At 48.3% G+C, this 18,411-nt stretch overlaps 9 protein-coding genes across 9 annotated transcripts; 1 reads left to right on the top strand and 8 right to left on the bottom strand.

Annotated features, from left to right (window-relative positions):
- Positions 1–214: 214 nt before the first annotated feature.
- Positions 215–1,338, bottom strand: FPRO_12190 (uncharacterized protein; the record flags this gene model as incomplete). Its single annotated transcript, XM_031221745.1, has 6 exons — positions 215–292; positions 348–415; positions 468–701; positions 754–921; positions 980–1,210; positions 1,266–1,338. 6 exons carry the CDS (start codon positions 1,336–1,338, stop codon positions 215–217), a joined length of 852 nt encoding a protein of 283 aa, XP_031087274.1.
- An 812-nt stretch (positions 1,339–2,150) lies between these two features.
- FPRO_12189 (uncharacterized protein) lies at positions 2,151–3,102 on the bottom strand (the record flags this gene model as incomplete). The annotated part of the gene is made up of 4 exons (XM_031221744.1): positions 2,151–2,215; positions 2,265–2,432; positions 2,486–2,765; positions 2,818–3,102. The coding sequence occupies 4 exons, from the start codon at positions 3,100–3,102 to the stop codon at positions 2,151–2,153; spliced, it is 798 nt and encodes a 265-aa protein (XP_031087273.1).
- A 439-nt stretch (positions 3,103–3,541) lies between these two features.
- On the top strand, positions 3,542–5,521 carry FPRO_12188 (uncharacterized protein; the record flags this gene model as incomplete). Its single annotated transcript, XM_031221743.1, has 9 exons — positions 3,542–3,709; positions 3,762–3,924; positions 3,978–4,264; positions 4,325–4,405; positions 4,458–4,678; positions 4,737–4,894; positions 4,948–5,155; positions 5,207–5,340; positions 5,394–5,521. 9 exons carry the CDS (start codon positions 3,542–3,544, stop codon positions 5,519–5,521), a joined length of 1,548 nt encoding a protein of 515 aa, XP_031087272.1.
- Positions 5,522–6,108: 587 nt separating this feature from the next.
- Positions 6,109–7,507, bottom strand: FPRO_12187 (uncharacterized protein; the record flags this gene model as incomplete). Its single annotated transcript, XM_031221742.1, has 2 exons — positions 6,109–7,001; positions 7,054–7,507. 2 exons carry the CDS (start codon positions 7,505–7,507, stop codon positions 6,109–6,111), a joined length of 1,347 nt encoding a protein of 448 aa, XP_031087271.1.
- Positions 7,508–8,649: 1,142 nt separating this feature from the next.
- Positions 8,650–10,312, bottom strand: FPRO_12186 (putative succinyl-CoA:3-ketoacid-coenzyme A transferase, mitochondrial precursor; the record flags this gene model as incomplete). The annotated part of the gene is made up of 3 exons (XM_031221741.1): positions 8,650–8,787; positions 8,837–10,201; positions 10,271–10,312. The coding sequence occupies 3 exons, from the start codon at positions 10,310–10,312 to the stop codon at positions 8,650–8,652; spliced, it is 1,545 nt and encodes a 514-aa protein (XP_031087270.1).
- A 536-nt stretch (positions 10,313–10,848) lies between these two features.
- Positions 10,849–11,228, bottom strand: FPRO_12185 (uncharacterized protein; the record flags this gene model as incomplete). The annotated part of the gene is made up of 4 exons (XM_031221740.1): positions 10,849–10,924; positions 10,978–11,049; positions 11,102–11,163; positions 11,214–11,228. 4 exons carry the CDS (start codon positions 11,226–11,228, stop codon positions 10,849–10,851), a joined length of 225 nt encoding a protein of 74 aa, XP_031087269.1.
- A 685-nt stretch (positions 11,229–11,913) lies between these two features.
- On the bottom strand, positions 11,914–13,211 carry FPRO_12184 (uncharacterized protein; the record flags this gene model as incomplete). Its single annotated transcript, XM_031221739.1, has 3 exons — positions 11,914–12,457; positions 12,516–13,015; positions 13,062–13,211. The coding sequence occupies 3 exons, from the start codon at positions 13,209–13,211 to the stop codon at positions 11,914–11,916; spliced, it is 1,194 nt and encodes a 397-aa protein (XP_031087268.1).
- Positions 13,212–14,925: 1,714 nt separating this feature from the next.
- FPRO_12183 (uncharacterized protein) lies at positions 14,926–15,753 on the bottom strand (the record flags this gene model as incomplete). The annotated part of the gene is made up of 1 exon (XM_031221738.1): positions 14,926–15,753. The coding sequence occupies one exon, from the start codon at positions 15,751–15,753 to the stop codon at positions 14,926–14,928; it is 828 nt and encodes a 275-aa protein (XP_031087267.1).
- A 522-nt stretch (positions 15,754–16,275) lies between these two features.
- On the bottom strand, positions 16,276–17,438 carry FPRO_12182 (uncharacterized protein; the record flags this gene model as incomplete). Its single annotated transcript, XM_031221737.1, has 2 exons — positions 16,276–16,363; positions 16,423–17,438. The coding sequence occupies 2 exons, from the start codon at positions 17,436–17,438 to the stop codon at positions 16,276–16,278; spliced, it is 1,104 nt and encodes a 367-aa protein (XP_031087266.1).
- Positions 17,439–18,411: the final 973 nt, after the last annotated feature.

The raw sequence follows: 18,411 nt of genomic DNA, 5'->3' as shown, positions 1-18,411 counted from the left end.
CCGTCCCCTTTATTTATTTATTTCGAATACCTTTAATGAACCCACACAGAGTGTATAGCATGATGAGAAATGTGTCGTACTTTGAAGAAAGGATACGCGTCGTCGGAGGTATGCAGGCACTGGTATCATCTCCAAGTCTATAGATGACTTGAACAAACAGCTTCTTTTAGTTCCAAAAAGTGATGTTTTAACGGTATGTCGTTAATTTTCAAGGCTAGTTCTGTATACCAGTATTGGCCTCAGCTAGAGTATCCGCCTTAAGAGCTGGTCTATCGGCCTTTCCGGCAGTAGTCTGTGGCAAAGTCTTAGCAGCGATCCACGTTATGGCATGAAGAATGGCTACTTACGCCTCCGTCAACAGGCATGATCAGGCCTGTGATCCAGCCGGCTTCCTTGCTAGCCAAGAACAGGATAGCTATACGACCTTAGTGTAAGTCCTGAGTATCCAAGCGTTTGGGCTGACTTACCATAGCCAACATCCCAGCCAGTTCCCTCCTTCTTCATCAAGTTCTGGTTAATTCTTGCTTGTCTCATCTCATCTGTCATTCCGCGCCCTCTTGTCATTGGAGTATACACCATGCCAGGCGCGACACAGTTGACGCGGATATTCTCACGACCATGATGAGCTGCCATGGCTCGCGTCATCTGAATGATGGCACCCTTGGTGGTAGGGTACAGCAAGCTGGGGTTACCGCCGAGTACTACAGCACCCTGTTAGCTTGGACACGATGGGGGTGAATTAAGGATACTTACATCCACTAACTGATGACATGTTGACGATAGATCCACGGCCCTGCTTCCTCATTTCAGGAATTGCATATCGGCTCATCATGACCATACTTGTGACGTTGATGCGAAAGTCTCTGTCCCAAGCATCGAGGTTTATCGTCGTGGCGTCACCCATTGCACCGCCAACGCCAACTATTTTCGCTTGTCAGTACATGTCTCTCGATTTGATTACGCAGGCAATCCAGCCTACCAATATTGACAAGGATATGAAGAGCGCCCCATAGTTCAACAGTCTTGTCGATAGCATTCTTGCATGACTCTTCACTTGTGACATCCGCCTGTATCACCTCGGAAATACCGCCCTCCTCATCAATCATGCGCTTGGTCTCCTTCGCCCAGTCCACATTGAAGTCCACGAGAGCGACCTTGGCGCCATGGCGTGCGAGGAGGATGGCGGCCGCACGACCATTGCCAATCTCGCCTTTACAGGGGGTTAGTGTAATGGGGACAATAGTTGGGGTGCATCTTGAACTTACCATCCATGCGGGAGCCTGCACCCGTGACGATTGCCACATCTCCAGTGAAGTCGAAGGCTCGAGGTGGTGCCATTGTGGAGTAACTTAGTTGATGAAGTTGTTTTGACAAAATGTTGACTTTCACAAATATTGATGATTCACGATCCAAATCTATAGTAAAACAAGTTCATATAACTCACGAGATCAAGCATCGAAGAATAAATATTATTCACTCTTCAGCCAAACATTGAAAGATCGTCGCTCACCGCGGCCAATCGCCACTCTGTACTCATCCAGCTTCCGGGCACTCGGCGCGGGCAATCGCCGAAACCCCCTGGCCTCTGCGCTATTGAATACACCATCACGAGGGCCACGGTATGCGGGGAAATGATGGGGATGCCCAAAATCGGTCTTGCCCCGGAATTTTATCTGTCGATTGAGATCAGTCTCAATTTCATGCTAGCCAAGCCTATCGGCTCTGCGGCTCTTAGTGGCCTGCAGTAGGATGTTTTTATCACCGGACTGAGACACTCCGGCATTGACATGAATCCTTCTCATGGGCCCTCGCTAGTGGTCACCGTGTTTAGCGCACCAATTCGTTGATCGCTGGAATCGGTGCAACAGGCCAAGCTGTATCGACTATAATTGTTATGCTTGCTACGCGCCAAAGGATCGACTAGGCGAGAAGTCGCAAATCCCTTACCATTAAGTGGACGAAAAGATTGTAGGTAGCGACTACTGAACTGTAGGGGGACAGTTCTTGTGCAATACGTTCTTTGAACAACTTCAACGCAGGGGAGAGAGATGACACGAGCCTAAATCGCCAATTGGAACTCGAATGATAGTGTACAAGTCGACAGGGAATCTAATTCATCGCCTATTTTTCATCTAACCGTCTTACAAAAGCTATTGCGACAACCAATAATTGAACCATGCTACGATACCTGCCAGGCTCTGTTCCTTTACCCATCCTATTCCGTGTCAGTAGGCCTCAAGGTACGCCTCAAACATGGAACTTACGCTGGTAAGGATCTTTGGGATCACCTCTCAAAGCAAATCCGTGCTCAACACCAGAAAATACTTGATAGTGAAAGACTTTCTTGTTGGTTTGTAGAATATCCAGCGCGCGACGCCGGGACGGCACATCAAACGTGTGATCAACTTCCGAGCATGAGAGAAATAAAGGCTCTATAAAATATTAGCAAGGCTGAGAGAGGGCTGCAAAAGAAAGAAGAGTGTACTCTTGAGATCTGTAAAATGATGTTCCTTGAGGAACGCTGGGTGAGCAAAAGCGCCAACTGTTACCGTATCACCTTTCAGCTCATTGCACACGTAAGGCGCTCCGAAGCAGTAGCCGACACAAGCAAACTTTGTTGTGTTTGTTCCATAGCTCTTCTTCACGGCAGCCACCCATTTGGGAACAGCGACATCCGCAAAGGCAGTGTGCTTGCGCTTCCAGGCTTCGTAGTCAAAGTCAGGATTCTGGGTATGCCGGTCTTTGCGATGATTCCAAACAGGGTCCTGTATCATCGTTAGTCTCTGATCTAAGCGCTGTATGTCTGCCTGGACCTACCCCACGAAAGTAGTCGAGCCCCAAGACTAGATAACCTGCATCTGCGAAAGCATCCATGACTAACAGCCCATTGGGGAACATGCCCCATACATCTGGAAAGTACAGTAGTATGTTTCCATTTGCTTTTTCTGGTGCTGGTTTTGAGATGTATGTTTCGACGTCTGCGATGGTTTCCCAAGTCCCTCTTGACTCGCCCTCATGGATCGTGCCTTTAAGACAGCAGCTACCACTCGGTTTAGCAAGGTATTGCTCGCTGGTGGCTTGTTTCGATGATGACTGCCCCATAGTGTGATAAATTGATTATTTGAAAATACTTCAAAGGGTGTTGGAAGATGCAAGGGCGTAGTTATTCGGAAAGCCCGTCCACGGTCTCATGCGAGCTGCTAGTTAACAATTACACAATTCCATGTTTAATTAACACCAGTGGCGCTCTGAACAATCTCCATCGGTTTGCAGCCGCGGAGACTGGCCGTGGGGATACTCCAGTAGTTCACCGATGATGTTCAATTGGCCAATGCCATGCGGAGTCGAACCAGGCCCCATGGGGTAAAGGCGGAGAAGTTGCATGCTACCCCAGGTTGTCCAGGTTTTTGCTTTACTTTGCGACCATGCGCTGGATAAATACTACCCCAGCGTCCCCTTGTCCAGTCTCAGTCTTCAATCCATTCTACCCTCCATCCTCTCCTGACTTGACTTAACTTGAGCAATAAGACTTTCAGTAGCAATGTCGGACACGCCTAAGCCTATCGTTGAGTCACCCCCTAGTGTTGAGGCCATTGAGGACTCGGAGCTCAAGGGCGGTCGAAACGACATGGGCGCTCATGACCGGGAGAATGCTGTTGGTTACAGCGAGTACCTTGAAGCTCGCGACATTGAGTTCTCAGATGCTGAGGTAGGCTGAACACTCCTTGGATACACTACTGCGTTCGCTGACAAATCTATAGGCAAAGAAACTGCGATGGAAACTCGATCTCTTTATCCTCCCCATGTTCCTCATCACTCAAGCGCTTCAGTTCATGGATAAAACCTCTCTCAACTATGCCAACCTCTTCGGATATCAGGACGCTCTTGGCCTCAAAGGCAACCAATTCAACTACCTCTCTGCAAGTCGGTGATCCTCGCATCCTCTCGCACGGTCGATTATTAATACAGGTGTACAGTGGTCTATGCTGGTTATTTCTTTGGCCAATATCCTTGCGGATGGCTCATTGGTCGCTTCCCTGCGCAAAAGGTCATGGCTATCAGCGTCTTCCTGTGGGGTCTCATGGTCATCATCATGACCCAGAGCCGCGACTATTCGAGTGCTCTGGCAGTGCGGTTCATCATGGGTGTATTTGAGGCTGCTGTTACACCTGGGTTAACACTCATGACCGGTTTCTGGTACACCCGACGAGAGATCCCACTTCGCCAGTGTATTTGGTACTCGTCTCTGGGTTGGGGTGGCATTGTAAGTCTCAAATAGAGTCCGGTATCCAAAGTCGTGTTGCTAATGACTGGACTTATGTAGGTTGGTTCATACATCTCCATGGGAGTCTCCAAGCTTCCCGTCGACCTCAAGCCTGAGCGATGGGAGCTGATATTCTACATCGTAAGTCACCGTTACGTTTAACAACATCAGGACACAGCTAACATGTCAGCAGCTCGGTGGCGCCACTTGTCTTTGGGCTTTTGTCATCTGGTTCCTCCTCCCCGATTCGCCTTCCAACGCACGATTCCTCAACCACCGAGAGCGTCTCATTGCAGTCAAGAGAGTCGCATCCAATGAGACGGGTATCAAGAATAAGGCATTCGATAAGGATCAGGTCGTCCTTGGCTTCACTGATCCCAAGACCCTTCTGCTCTTTACCTCGGTCTTTGCTGCGTAAGTAAAATCATTGTCACGACAAAGGATTGACCATTGTCTAATAAACGATTTACAGCGCCATCCCTAATGGTGTTGTCAACTCCTTCTCGACCATCATCATCCGCGACATGGGATTTAGCACCACCAGGACTACTCAGCTAAAGTCTGTTGGAGATGCTGTCCAGATCATCGGCTTGATCATTGGTGGAAGCGTCATTCTCAATGTTCCCAACTGTTAGTCAAACCATCTTTAGGAAGCACCCAGCGAGTCAGCTAACAATAACCAGCTCGTCTACTCACTGCTACGGTTGCCAACATGCTTTGCACAATCTCTGCTGCTTGCATGGCCTACCTACCCCGCGATAACACTTGGGGCCGGCTTGTATGTTTCTGGCTGGTCAACACCCAGTCTATTGGCTTCACTGTGTCTCTGACCACCATTTCCTCCAACATGGCTGGCTACACTCATAGATCTCTTGCTAGTGCTCTGGTCTTGTAAGTTTATCATCACTAATCTTCTGAGGCCTGACTAACATACTCTGCCAGTACTGCATATTGCTGGGGCAACTTTGCCGGCCCCTTCGTCGTGAAGAAGTCCGAGGCTCCTCACTTCACTGGTGCCACTATTGGACTTCTAGTAGGCTACGCTATCAAGTTCTGTTGCCACCTGGGTCTTCTTGGTAAGTGGCCTGACGATTCAAGGCGAGGATTTCGGCTAACCCTTTGTGTTTAGTGTATATGTATCTTATCAACAGACACCGTAACAAGACCTACGGTGCGCCCAATAAGGAGCGTAGTAACGAGGCTGGTATGCGGGATCAGACCGAGTTTGAGAACAAGGATTTCCGATATGTTCTGTAATTTTGAATCTGATCATGGTAGCAAGAATAAGGTCCGGACTTCGACAAACAGTTGTATAGCGCAGCGGAAATAGAATATACCAGTGATCCTTGCCTCATATTCTACCCTCAATCCGCGACTTTACTCAAATTTGGGAGACAAACTCACCACTTGATAGAACAAGGCAAACATCACAGACATGAACACTGCCACATTGCTCATACCTTGCATTTACTTTCTAGATACATAGAGGCACATGGCCATCTCCCTTGTAGTAGCTGTTCGGCCTCCGAACCGCCTTAAGCATCGCCATGATTATCTGGGCGAATTGCAAGGCTATAATGTCGCCTTTGGTCAATATCACACGGCCGGAAAACGATGTACGCGGGAGTGTACTCCAGTCATGAAAATCTTCAAGAAGAAGCTCAAAGCAATTATTGCCTCAAATCCTACTGTAGACCGTGAACTAATATTGACTTTGTTAACAATCTGTCGGAGTCTAAATGCAGGTAAGACTGCAGTAAGATATCCGTGGTATTGTATATGTATCTACTCATTCATTACATGCGTTCGACAGATGATTAATACAACCCTTTTCTTGAAAGACCTTACTCCTTGAACTCTTGAGCAATCTGACCGACATCTGTCATGTTGGCGATACCCGCGAAAGCGCTCAAAGCCTTCTTCGCCCGAACCTCTCCAATCTGGTTACCAACATGATCCAAAAACTTGGTATGGAGGAACTTCTCATCCAGAGGATTCTCATAGCTACCGATCGTGTGCTCAACATGGACCTCGAGTTTTTTTCCATTCTCAAACTCAACAGCTACAAACGCCTCATGCTCACTGACCTTGTCATCACTTGTAACATTGACCTTCTGGCGGAGGTCGATGACAGTTTTGTTCTGAACAGCCTCATCGGTGAACTGGGTTGGGGTTGCTTCGCCGAAAAGAAGTGCTACAGCGGCAGCATGATAGACGCTGAACTTGCCCTGCAGACCTGTCTCGGGCTTGGGGTCATCCGTTAGGAACAGAACGCGGGGGTGAGTACGGGCCGTGACATTGGCGATCTTGTTGACGTCGAGACCGTCTTTCACTGCCTTATTGTGGATTTGAATCCAGCCATCGATGGCAGCGTGGATGATTCTGTCGCATGGGTACGGTTTGAACGTGTTCCTGGAGATCTCCCAAACATCACCAAGGGTGGAGATCTCAGCAGTCAGATTCTCACGAGTGCTGACAACATGAGACCAACCCCTCTTAGCTTCTAAGCCTTCAAGGGATCCGCCAAAGCCACTCTTAGCGAGTAAAGCCGACTGTAGACCTGCTTGTGCTGCGGCTCCAACGTGGAAAGGCTTGGTGTCTGTGCCAAAAGACTCATGCATCCCTATGACTTGAACAGAGGCTATGCTGATAGCTCTCTGCATTTGCTTAGTGTCAAGTCCGAGGAGCTTTCCGACGGCAACAGCTGAGCCGACCGAGCCAACAGTGCTAGTGATGTCTGATGACAGTCAATATGGCCACGTCCAAGAAGAATGATTAGGTCCACTTACGCCATCCAACATTGTAATGCTCCGGGAAAACAGCAACACCAATTTTGCACTCCGCTTCAACACCAGCAACGAAGGCCGCCAAGAATTCTTTGCCTGACACAGGTGCCATCCACTCCGCAACAGCAAAGAGAGCAGACAGCACAGGCCCAGAGGGGTGAATAGGGTTATCTCGGTGGGTATCATCATAGTCATCAGCGTGAGAGGCAATACCGTTGATGAGAGCTGCGGTCTTAACATCAACGTACTTCCCAGTCCCAAAGATGGAAGAGTTTCCATCGGCTCCGATGAAGGGAGCACTGGCCTCGTACGCAATACCTGCTGGGGGTAGAGCGTAGCCGCCGATAGCACAGCCGGCCCAGTTATAGACGCTCTTGACGGCTATGTCGACGATTGGGTCGGTTAGGTTGCCAAACTGAAGGGTTAGAGCCCATGTTGCTAGAGCCTTGGTAGCCATTGTTGGTTTGTGAGTGTAGTTTGTCTTGAGTGTCTGCTGTGATAATTCACCACTCGAAGGGCATATCCTGCTAGCATTTATACTTCTCCAGAACTCTGTTCGTCTACAATCTTTAGGGATCTACATTCTCCTTGCTTCAATTTTACCCCGCGGATCGAACGGTACTTTTGTTAAGTGATACTGCGCGGTGTAACCCTCCCAGGCCCCTATTGTGGAGGCCATCGTATCTCTGGGCCACTTCTAACTCAGAAAACAGATATAATTTATGGCAGATCAATGCTTGGAGATCCTGGTCCTCAAGCTTCCGGACTATAAAAGTACATTGACCTCAAGGGAGCACGAAGAAGTACCTGTGCTCGTGTATTTCTACTTGTAAGAACAAAGTCTTCCTGGCGTGGTTCAATTGATGCTTAATGTCAAGACCTACCCCGGATGTACTAAATCCCCGCATTTAGGAACTAGTTGCTAACCTAAAGGTCCTGTTTTGCGATGATCTCACTGCAGTTGAGCTAGTCCAGTCGAACGCCCGCGGAGAACGCCCGAGGAATGTGACCGGTTGGCAACCGCCGGTGTCACGGAAGAACCCATGACCTCCCTCGGGAGAATTGAATGACACTTAAAAGATCGGTAAACTTTTATGCGTAGTGCATCACTGGTTTTTGGTGACGAGTCGGCACGGGGTTCCATTTGCCATTCCTGGCATATCACTCGTATAGACTTATGGCTGAGAGCAGAGAGAACTTAGCAAGGCCTCAATAGGGCTTGAATCTTCTACATGTTGCGAGGCATGGGAGTTGCATCAGTGACAGTCATCTTGAAGGCATTGATAGTCTCTGTTGGGTCGGTATCTATCTCGGTGACCGCTGTGATAAGTCGTCGTCCTCTTAGACTTACAAGCCCGGTGCGTAGCCTTCACTACTTTGGCCTCCTCTATGACACTATCAATATGATTCGAGGCCTCGTCTCTATGCTTTTTAAATTTCATCGATTTTGTGATATGTAGTAGGTAGCGCTGATAAAGATAGGTTATTGGGAGGTTATTGCGTTCCGTTTATTAGATACCACACTCATTCTACAGCAGCTAGCAACCCATATCTCTCAAATCTCTCGATATATGATTTAACTTTGTATAAGGACGCTTTTCAAACTCCTGTCATTGACTCCAATGGCTCGGCAACAGTAAAAGGAGCTTCAGTCTTAGCCTTGACCTCATCCACAGTGACACCAGGAGCAATTTCAACCAGCTTTAAACCCGTGGCGAAGTCCACGTCAAACACTCCCTGAGAAGAGTTAGTATAATCCAAGAGAAGTATCGTGATAGCGACGTACCAAGTCCGTAATGATGCGTGATACGCACGCCCGGCCTGTAAGAGGAAAAGAGCATTGGTTCAAGATCTTGGGATTGCCCTTCTTGTCTGTGTGTTCCATCGTGACAATGACCTTCGTCTTACTCGGGTTGCTAACGAGGTCCATCGCGCCGCCGAAACCTTTGACCTTTCCTGGGAGCATCCAATTGGCCAAGTCACCTGTTGCATTGACTTGCATAGCACCAAGGATGGTAACATCGATACGACCACTACGGATCATGCCGAAACTTTCGTCGCTGCTGAAAACAGATGCACCAGGCTTCAAAGTGACTGTTTCTTTACCGGCGTTGATAAGATCCGGATCAGCTTCTTTGCGCTCTTTGGATGGATAAGGTCCGAGTCCTAGGATGCCATTCTCCGATTGAAGCTGGACATCAACATCGGGTCCAACGAACGATGCTGCCAACATCGGCATACCGATTCCAAGATTGGCGTACATTCCATTCTTGAACTCCTTCGCTGCTCGTCGGACGATGCGTTCTCGCTTTGCAGCAACCTCACCCTGGCCCAGAGTCTTGACGTCTTGCTCGTTCCAGGTATATTTCTCGATCCCTTTGGCTGCAGTGCTCTGAATAACTCGCTTCACATAAATGCCCGGTAAATGAACTGACTCTGGGGGGATCTCCCCGGGTTCAACAATATGCTCGGCTTCAACGATTGTCATTTTAGCATTACGGCCCATTGGACCGTTGAAGTTTTGAGCTGCAAGGCGAAACTGACAATTTCCTAGCTTATCTGCCTTGAACGCCTTCACAAAGGCATAGTCTCCCGAGATGCTGCGTTCAAGGAGGTAAGGCTTGCCATCGAATACCTTGACGTCTTTGGGGTCTGGAAATTGGGCGTCGCTAGAGGAGTCAATGCCTTTGTTCCGAGACGGGAGGTCGGCATTTTGAACAACAGTTCCGACACCAGCAGGCGTATAGAAAGCCGGGATACCTTTGCCACCAGCAGCGCAGCGTTCCGCAAGGGTACCTTGAGGGGTAAGTTCCAGTTCAATGTCGCCTGTAAGGTACATCTTCTCGAACGTCTTGTTCTCTCCGATATATGATGCAACCATCTTGCGCACTTGCCTGCTTTTTAAGAGCTTTCCAAGGCCAAATTCATCAGTTCCGGCATTGTTGGAAACAGCTGTTAGCCCGGTGACATCAGACTTGTTGAGGACTTCATTGATGAGCGTGTCCGGGACACCACAAAGACCAAAGCCGCCACATAGGATTGTCGTGTTTGGTTTCATGTCCTTTAGCGCCTCTGCTGCCGATGAGACAACCTTGTTGATGCCATAGCGGCCCACAGAGATGGAGAAGTGTCTTGTAAGCAACACCTTCGCCTGTATGAGTCAGTCTTAAAACATGATGACCAGCTGAGAGGTAGGCGGAGTGTCAAAAAGACAACCTACGCAATTCCCACGTGGGACCACGGTTCGTGAGCTTATACACATGATTGATGATACCATAGTGCCAACGTGGTCTTTCCAAAGGACACAAGAGGCAGGGCTAGTTATGAACCAGTAGACGTTGACAGGCTATCCAAGGTCGATTTTCGATGGCCTTATCAGCCACAGAGCTTCTATTTCTACTCTCATTCTTGTTTGTAGCGACCTACGTCGTGGAATAACTTGCTAGAGGCTTTCGGGAGCTGGCCGCGGAAAGTGGCCGGCGTCATGCTAAAACTGAACCATGAGGGTTTTGAACAGTTTTGAGCTAACCGAAACCGAAACGAAAATTATATGTCGAGTGTGAAACATGGTTTCGAGCACTAATGGATCAACCATGCTTACTCTGATATGGTTTGGCAGATGTCTCACTGGTGCCACTGTCAAGAAAAGGAACTAGACACAAACATTATCTAGCAATACTCTCTGCTCGGAGATATCTACTGGGTAATATGTGATATTCATGATAGGTCTCAGCTGGATATCTTCCCGATTTGAATAGCCGCCTGTCAACAAAACGTTGTTGGAGTGGCCTGGCTCAGCTAATCTTCCTCTATTTCATTGACCTCAACGCCATCCAATCCCTTCAGTTTCTCTACACAATCCTTGGTCACGGGGCTTATGAGAGTTAGCGAGTACACTGAAGCCAACTTTGGTTCATGGTTACTTACGGGGGGATTCCCATGGGCGGGATGGATCTGGTCTCAATCCAAAACTCAACGCCGGTGTCGTCCTGGATAAGTCTAGAGAGGTCTCGTTAGAATGATGAAGATGAACTTGGAATAGACTACTTACTTTTTGAGCTGGGGCTCGGAGGCCTGCCATGCGTCGAAGCCGCGGTAGGTGTAGCGAATTTTCTGCGTGTGTTGTTAGTAGGCGTGACAGCATAAGGGCAAATCTTAAGTACAGTCTTGTCGGACATGATGAATAGAGAAATAGATCTGTTTGTGGGATAGAATGATGAAAGCGTTGATGTTTTGTTGTGATTGAGAGGAAGCTGAGATGATACAGAACTTGAGGATCTTCTTGACCTTTTATACTTGAGAATTTACAGTTGCAGCGCACACAAGATTGTCAAACAATGAACTTCTACGCGAAATCAGGCCATTTTGACATCGCTTTCAGCTTTTGTCGATCATGAACAGATGCGTCTCGGCATTTCATCCACAAAGACTAACTTAGGCTGCGGGATCTTCCGATTGCAGACGCTACCAATGGTTTCCGTCACTATAAATTGCAGTTCAAACTCAATCTGCAACTTCATCTGACTTTGCATTCAGCGTAAATCCACAGTATCAAATATTAGATCATGTTCAGATCATTTTATTGGATATACACGGCTTATTTGCTTTCGGTGATCGACACGGCACGGGCGGTAGGTCGGAATGTTGTGTGTCAAGTCGTCATAGACGGAAGCTTAAACAATGTCTCACCTTTCACATGTCTTCATCACGAAAAAATGGGCTTGAAGATCATTATTAAAACGTGTTATCATTGGCGACCCGCTGAAGGGAAGCGCTAAGGGTATCGTGGGACAGAGAAACAAGTTGTCTCTCTGCCTCGTAATTATATCTACTCTATATTTTTATGGCATGACCAAGTCAGGTTTATGCAAGGTCTGATCCTCGAGTTTGGACAACAGTCTTCTTGACCAACACATTCCATCCTTTTTGAGCACGTGGTTGGCCATTGGCATCCGCCAGATCTGACTGGCTGCTATTCCAGCCATGTAACTCTGCAACAGAGTCAGAAGCTTCTGATCTACTTCCATGCTTGCCTGTTTCGGCATTACCATCTGAATTGTCGTCGTGGTCGATGATGGTGGTGACTCCAATACGCTTGCCAGCATTATCGTGCAGATCAAAAGCCTCCTCGCCGTTCTGGCCGTGGCTGCGAAGGTAGCCTCCTGTTGGATGGTTGCTACCTGTTCGCTGCCAAGGCCTGGCTGAGTTTCCCTGTCCATCTGCGGATGATCCGTGACCAAGAAAGTTACGGAGCAGAGGTCGAAGTGTTGCGACAGCTGAAGCAGTGATACCAAGACCAGTCTCAACAGTAGACCAGATAGCGACATCTGAGGTAGAGTATAGGAAGTCGTCGATGTCGGTGAGGGAGTAGAGGTAAGGGAAGCGGATGATGGTTGCACTAGAAGCACTGTATAAATCCAAGGTCAGTAAACTATTTCAATGGATAGGGGAGTGTTGACACATACATAGCGCCTGCGGCCAGAATACCAACGACAGAAATCTTTGTTCTTTTGCTCATTTGAAGGTTGTAAACCAGGGCAATGGGTAGCAAACTGTAGGTCCAGTCTGACAAACAGCTGATAGCGGAGTAAGCATAGAAGGCCTTAGCAACCACCGAGGCGTCCAAGCAACTGCCTCCAGGAGGGTTACTGGTATATCGGAGCCAGAAGAGTGCCGTAGGTCGGCATTGGAGAACAAACAACAGGAAGAAGAACAAGCTGTAGATTTCTGTGATGCCAGTGATGGTCCAGATGATAATCTTGTGTGTGCGTGTAATGCAAATTCGCAACAAGAAGATAGCAATACTGGCCTTGATGGCCATGTTGGTCAAGACGTAGGTCGGTTCGCATGTCCACCACATCTGCATCGCTCTGGGGATGTTCTCCGGCTCGATGTCCTTGAAGTGACGTCCAGTTCCATATCGGACACCAGTGATCTCATAGGAGCAAAAGACGATAAACATAAACTTTCTCGGTTAGCAGGGTCTTACCAATAGGGGTGATGCGTCCTACCTGGGCAATGAGAGCAAGCCAATCATCGGCGCCGAACGCCTTTACGATCCATCCTCGGCAGTAGACGCGAAGACACGTCGCAATCGATGAGAGGATCACAAAAGTATAAGCGATGGCAGCAATCTGCGTTGCCCGGCTCTCGATCGCCATGGTGTTCAGCTCGTGTGGCAGACAAGAAAGAAGAACAGGGTGTAGCGAGTGGACTCTGTCTACTAATCGAGCGAGCGGGCAACACCCCATCGACTATATATGCAGACATGGTAAAACACTACTCACTCGCCACGAGTCTACGGACAACAATCCAGACCGGGATAGTTTCGTCTGTGGAGTGCAGGAGATGGAGACAAAAGGGGATTCCTGTAACAGACTATCCAAGCGGCGTGACCAGGAAAACGCGGCAATGATTTGCGTCTTATCTAGATACAAGTTAGCTCGATCGTCATGACGGGGAGGCTAGCCCTGCTTGTGTAGGCGCAGCCAGAAAGTCGGGACCTTTGAGTCAGGGAGCTTCGGACTTTGGCCAATCTGCCACGAGGAAAAACGCTCTGACAAGGAGCGACAGGTTTTTAGTCCTTCTGCTACTCGGAGCGCGGTTCCGTAGAGATCTCGTCCCAGGGCCTAGGAGATTGGCTAGACTATTAGTGATGCATCATTCCGGTAATAGCGTCGGAGAACCGGATGATCTATCTTGCGTTGGTCGAATGAGGTCAAGTGGCGATTTGTGCTTGGACCTTTGTTACACAAGGAAAACTCTGCGCGCAGTGGCCTTCGGGGAACCCACAAAAAGGGTATAATCTCGAGAATCAGGGGAAATGATTTATTTACCTGATGGCTCCCAACAATTGCTCTGGCTTCCCCAGGTCTGGAGATTGCAGAGTGGGCTTGAATGGAGCTGTTTAAGTGGCTGTGTCGCGTCGAGCAGAAGCAATGCTAGACATTTTTAGGTATGTAGATCGTGGTGGTAATCAATGTCTGTGAGTTGCATTGTAGATCGTAACAAAAGAGATCGAGCATCTCGGGAACTTCATAGCCGCGTCTGGCGATCATTTACTTGGCCGAAGCGCTTGCATGTTAAGGCTGTCGAGCACAATTCAACGTCCTTGGCATGCCTTGAGAATGCTTCCAATAGTTTGACGCCCATCGCATGATGAGTGGATCCTAGCTTTGACTCAGGCACTCTTAAGCTTAAGCCTAAAGCTCTGTCATGAGGCGAGCTGAGCAGCTAGCAGATGTGATTGATCATAGTGCCCATGTTTTAGCTGTTATTGTAGTCTCAAAGCAGTATGAAAGCTGCCCATCAGTATCTTCAGTCAATTGCCTGATCAGTGAGTTGGCATTGTAGGGCGCTTTGCGAGTCATGAATTGACCAATGAAAAACGCTTCGGAGTCTCGCCTATGATGGCTCCGGATCGAACGCTCCAAGCATGACCTCTATATCCGACGTTTTATTCAAGTCACCATCGACTGCGGCTTGCCTGCCCACATGGTTCGTTGAAGCAATACGAAAATGGGAGAGAACAAGACCAATCCGAGTCATTCATCTTATCTGCATGAAACATTGTCAAAGCTGAAGTGGGTTATCAGGCGCGAAGGATTCGTGGCTGCTTGGCACTCGTGCGGAGCGAGGTTCTAGAAATTGGGCGCACTAGCGTATTAGCCAAGAAAGTTTTAAGTGCTCAATTGGTCTTGACTAAGGCAGTTCGATTTTTTACTTGGTACGTTCCCCTACGAGGGATGCTCCTCGCCAAAGTGGCCACGGCCCAGACCAACTCCACCAAGCCAATTCGTCATAGTCCTACCCTAGAACAGAGGGCTTGCAAGTCATTACCCTTCATTCTAAGAACACTTTATGTTACGCCTATGTCTAAAGCTTGTTCTGTGAAACCTTTCTCAACGTCTCTAGTGGCGAAGTCTCTGCCAGAACAGTAGCATAAGAACCAAATCGCACGTGCACAGCCTCCTTTGGCTTTGGATCCCAGCAGTAAAAACGCCCAGTGGACCTCATCTTCTCCAAGTCGATCACAACAATTGACTCAACAGGCATAACCGTCTCGGTCCAAAACAGCATGTACAAGTTGTCTCCCAGCTTGAGCATCTGGCACTTCTCAGCATCTGCGATGCCCCTCTCTGTGCCGCTGAGACAATGCCAGGTCATAGTGCCCTTGTTGAGATAGACATGCTCATAAGCATCTCGGGGGGTGTATCGGTACAGAATGTGCTTTCCAATGAGCTCGTCAGTGGCTTGGAATGGTTCAACATGTTTCCCTCCGAATGCGACTGCGTTGATGAAAGAGGTAAATGTTCTGCGTTCACCGTTCTCGTCCTTGAAGCCTGATACCGCAGCAATGGCTTGTCCAGTGACTGTATCGACGATCAAGCTGACGACTTCATTATAGTCAGGCTTGAGGAAGTCGACGAAGAAGACATCTGGTCGCACTTCGAAAGCCTCGTACTTGGCTGGTGCAGTCAGACCTGCTCCCTCTCCCTCGAGGATCTTCCATGTGACGGTATTCGCACCAAAGTCATGAGATATCTTCCAACCATTGTCGTAGGTATGTTCAAAGTATTTGCCCTGCAGTTTGCTCGATGCTGGCATAAGGTGTTCCCTGAAGCCATCGGCCATTTCCTGGAGGGTTGGCCATTTAGTCACCGGGACAAAGTCGGCGGTCTCTGAAGTAGCTGATGGAACCATGGTGACTAGTGAAAGAGGCTTGAAGAGTGAAGAATATGAAGTGTCGACTTGAGAACTCTTTATGGCGTTATTAAGAGGGTGGAATCAATGGTAAGATTTGTCTTGGGAGTCCATTCATTCGAGGAGAGACGAAGCTGCCTTTATAGAAAATCGCCAAGCACCATACCGAGCGATCATTGAGCGAATCATCATAAGTCTATAGCTAAATATTAGATACTATCACAGTTGAATTCCGTAAATTCCGTGAAGCCTTCAATACAATAGTCCTATCAAAATCGGAGCTTCCCCGCATGATCATCAAAGTCTACGGTGCCATTGACCACGACCTTTCCACTTACAGAAAAAAAGTGCGATGTCCCCCACCTGTATCTTTCTTTGGCGTGCGGAGAGACATCCTGGAAACTCTATTCCAAAGGTCTCGATGGCATTTTCCCTTATCATCAAGCCGGCAGCCGAGAGGGAGTGATACGCAATGGTAGCCTTCGGACTTTGATCAGACCGAAAGTCCTTCACTCATAACGCTTATCCATTGTCCGACTCTCCGAGCTTCATACGTGTAACTGCTTTCTCGGACTTCCGCGATACTGCATGAGTATAAGCGTGAAGCGAACTGGAGCACGGTCAGTCTGCCGAGAGGGCGAGAAAGGGACGCAGTCAATTCTCTTATACTATCCTAGAATAGTCTTCAGCCCAGCTTCTTTCATAACATCAATCCAATGCACGCGTAAAATTGGACTCCTATCATAAGAAGTGGAATCAGGCCCCTCCAGGGCCACTGAGTCCATCTGTGCCCAGACCCTCTGAAGCACAGCGGCTGCCCGATTAATCGTCTGAAGTTTGAGAGACAAGAATGACCTATGCAACCTCTCAAGTACAAATCTCCTCCAGTTTGCCACTAACACTTTGATGTTTGTGTTTGTGTTTGAAGTTGATCCAAGTGCACTTCCCGCTGCTAGGAATATAATGGTCTGAATGGCAATGGTTCGGGAGTCCTGGGGAATCGTGTTCATAATCTCTAATATCTTCACTGCAAGCTCTAAAATATGCCGTGAGAGTATTGTGCCTTGGTTTTGGTCATCCTGTAAGCATTGTGCGACTTCGGGGAATGCCCGATCAAGCTCAAGGCGACCAACCAGTTGATAGCACTTAGCTATCTTACAGAGATGATCTGACGGAGTCCTGTAGTCGCCCGTACTCTGTACCGTTGCAGGAGTTGGTATTTGGCAGTGGTCTATGTCCAGACTTAAAGTAAAAGCTTGGCTGAGTAAATCGACGGTGCGGCTTGATACCTCTATAAAATCCTTCGTTGAATAATTGTATGAGATCAGACGTCGTTTCTGCCGCACTAATGCCATAGATTTGGCGACGCTGATCAAAATATTCGTGCCGACTCCGGTCCATGGACACGGATGACAAAAGGTCGAAGGTGGCAGAACGGAGAACACGTCGAGATATGAGAGTGCGCTAACCTCTTGATCAATCAAGCAAGAGGCCATCACTTCCCAATAGACCATTGATGAAACGATCAAGCGTTGGACGCGGTGAGACGGAAACTGAAGGTCCGTGAGGTTGAATTGGCTCATCCAAATCCTGAACACTTTTCGAGCACCATGAAAATGGCACAGGCCGAGAGAAGAAGGATCATGCCAGCTCTGTAAGTTGAGAAGTAAGCCCCGTGAAGGCATCGCTGAGTGAAAATACTTACAGAGGTCATGCCAATGAGAGTTATACCCAACATCAAGTCATCCTTTATCGTTGGTGCCGTTGAGGCGGGAAGAGGAGTCAATCTGTGTATTTCGGCGAGCTCCCTCGATATATGTGAAATAGCTTCCGTCTGGAAGGTCAAAGGTATCAAAGATGTGTCTCGCTCTTGCTGGCTTAAATGGGCTGCCGATGCACTCAAGGCACTATTGAACACAATGGGGGAGTTTCGAATAAACTCAAGCAGATCTGAGCGGTAAGGGTTACTGGGCGAGTCAAAAGACGACAGGACCTGACATGCTGATGCGAAGTAGTGTGTTAAGAGTTTGGAAGATTCCTCCTGGGGAGAGTACAGCACAAGGGCATTATCGGTCTCAAATGGAGAAGATGGTGAATTGCCAATGCCAGACGAGGGCCCTGAGCCAGGGCCAGCATATGAATGGATGCCATAGTCAATCTCGTATTTGGTCGACCATTTTACTGGACGTTTATAGCCAGGACATAACAGATTGGATTTGACGCAACGAGTACAAGCAGGCTCTGCTTCATCGCATTTCAGCTTCTGCGGCAACTTTTAGCAACCTATTAATAAAGTCATCCAAGGCAAGGATGTTGTACCCACGCGTTTCTTACAAGTGACGCAGCCGCCTTCACATTTCAGCAACGTTAGCTGAGGTACGGCAGACAAGTTGCTCAAATCGTAGGGCCAAACTCACTCCTCAATTTCTGTCGCCTTCGGGTCGATGCCGAAGAAGCAGTAGACTGATCCATGGAGAGCTGCCAACCCTAAATGTTCAATAAGATCAATACCTGATTCTCCGAGTCATACAGGGGATTTTCCATACTTAGTAATGGGACTAACAGACCCTGGTAGCTTGTCAGCAAGATAAGAAGGGTCCAAGATATGAGATAGGTGAACAGTCGGAAATCGGAAGTGGGTTCCGCTGATCAAAGTCA

The sequence above is a fragment of the Fusarium proliferatum genome (genome assembly GCF_900067095.1).
Source record: "Fusarium proliferatum ET1 genome assembly, contig: FPRO_scaffold010, whole genome shotgun sequence".
In the NCBI taxonomy this organism is placed as follows: Eukaryota; Fungi; Ascomycota; class Sordariomycetes; order Hypocreales; family Nectriaceae; genus Fusarium; species Fusarium proliferatum.
The sequence above is the reverse complement of the archived record's forward strand: the minus strand, read 5'-3'. Positions and strand labels throughout refer to the sequence as shown.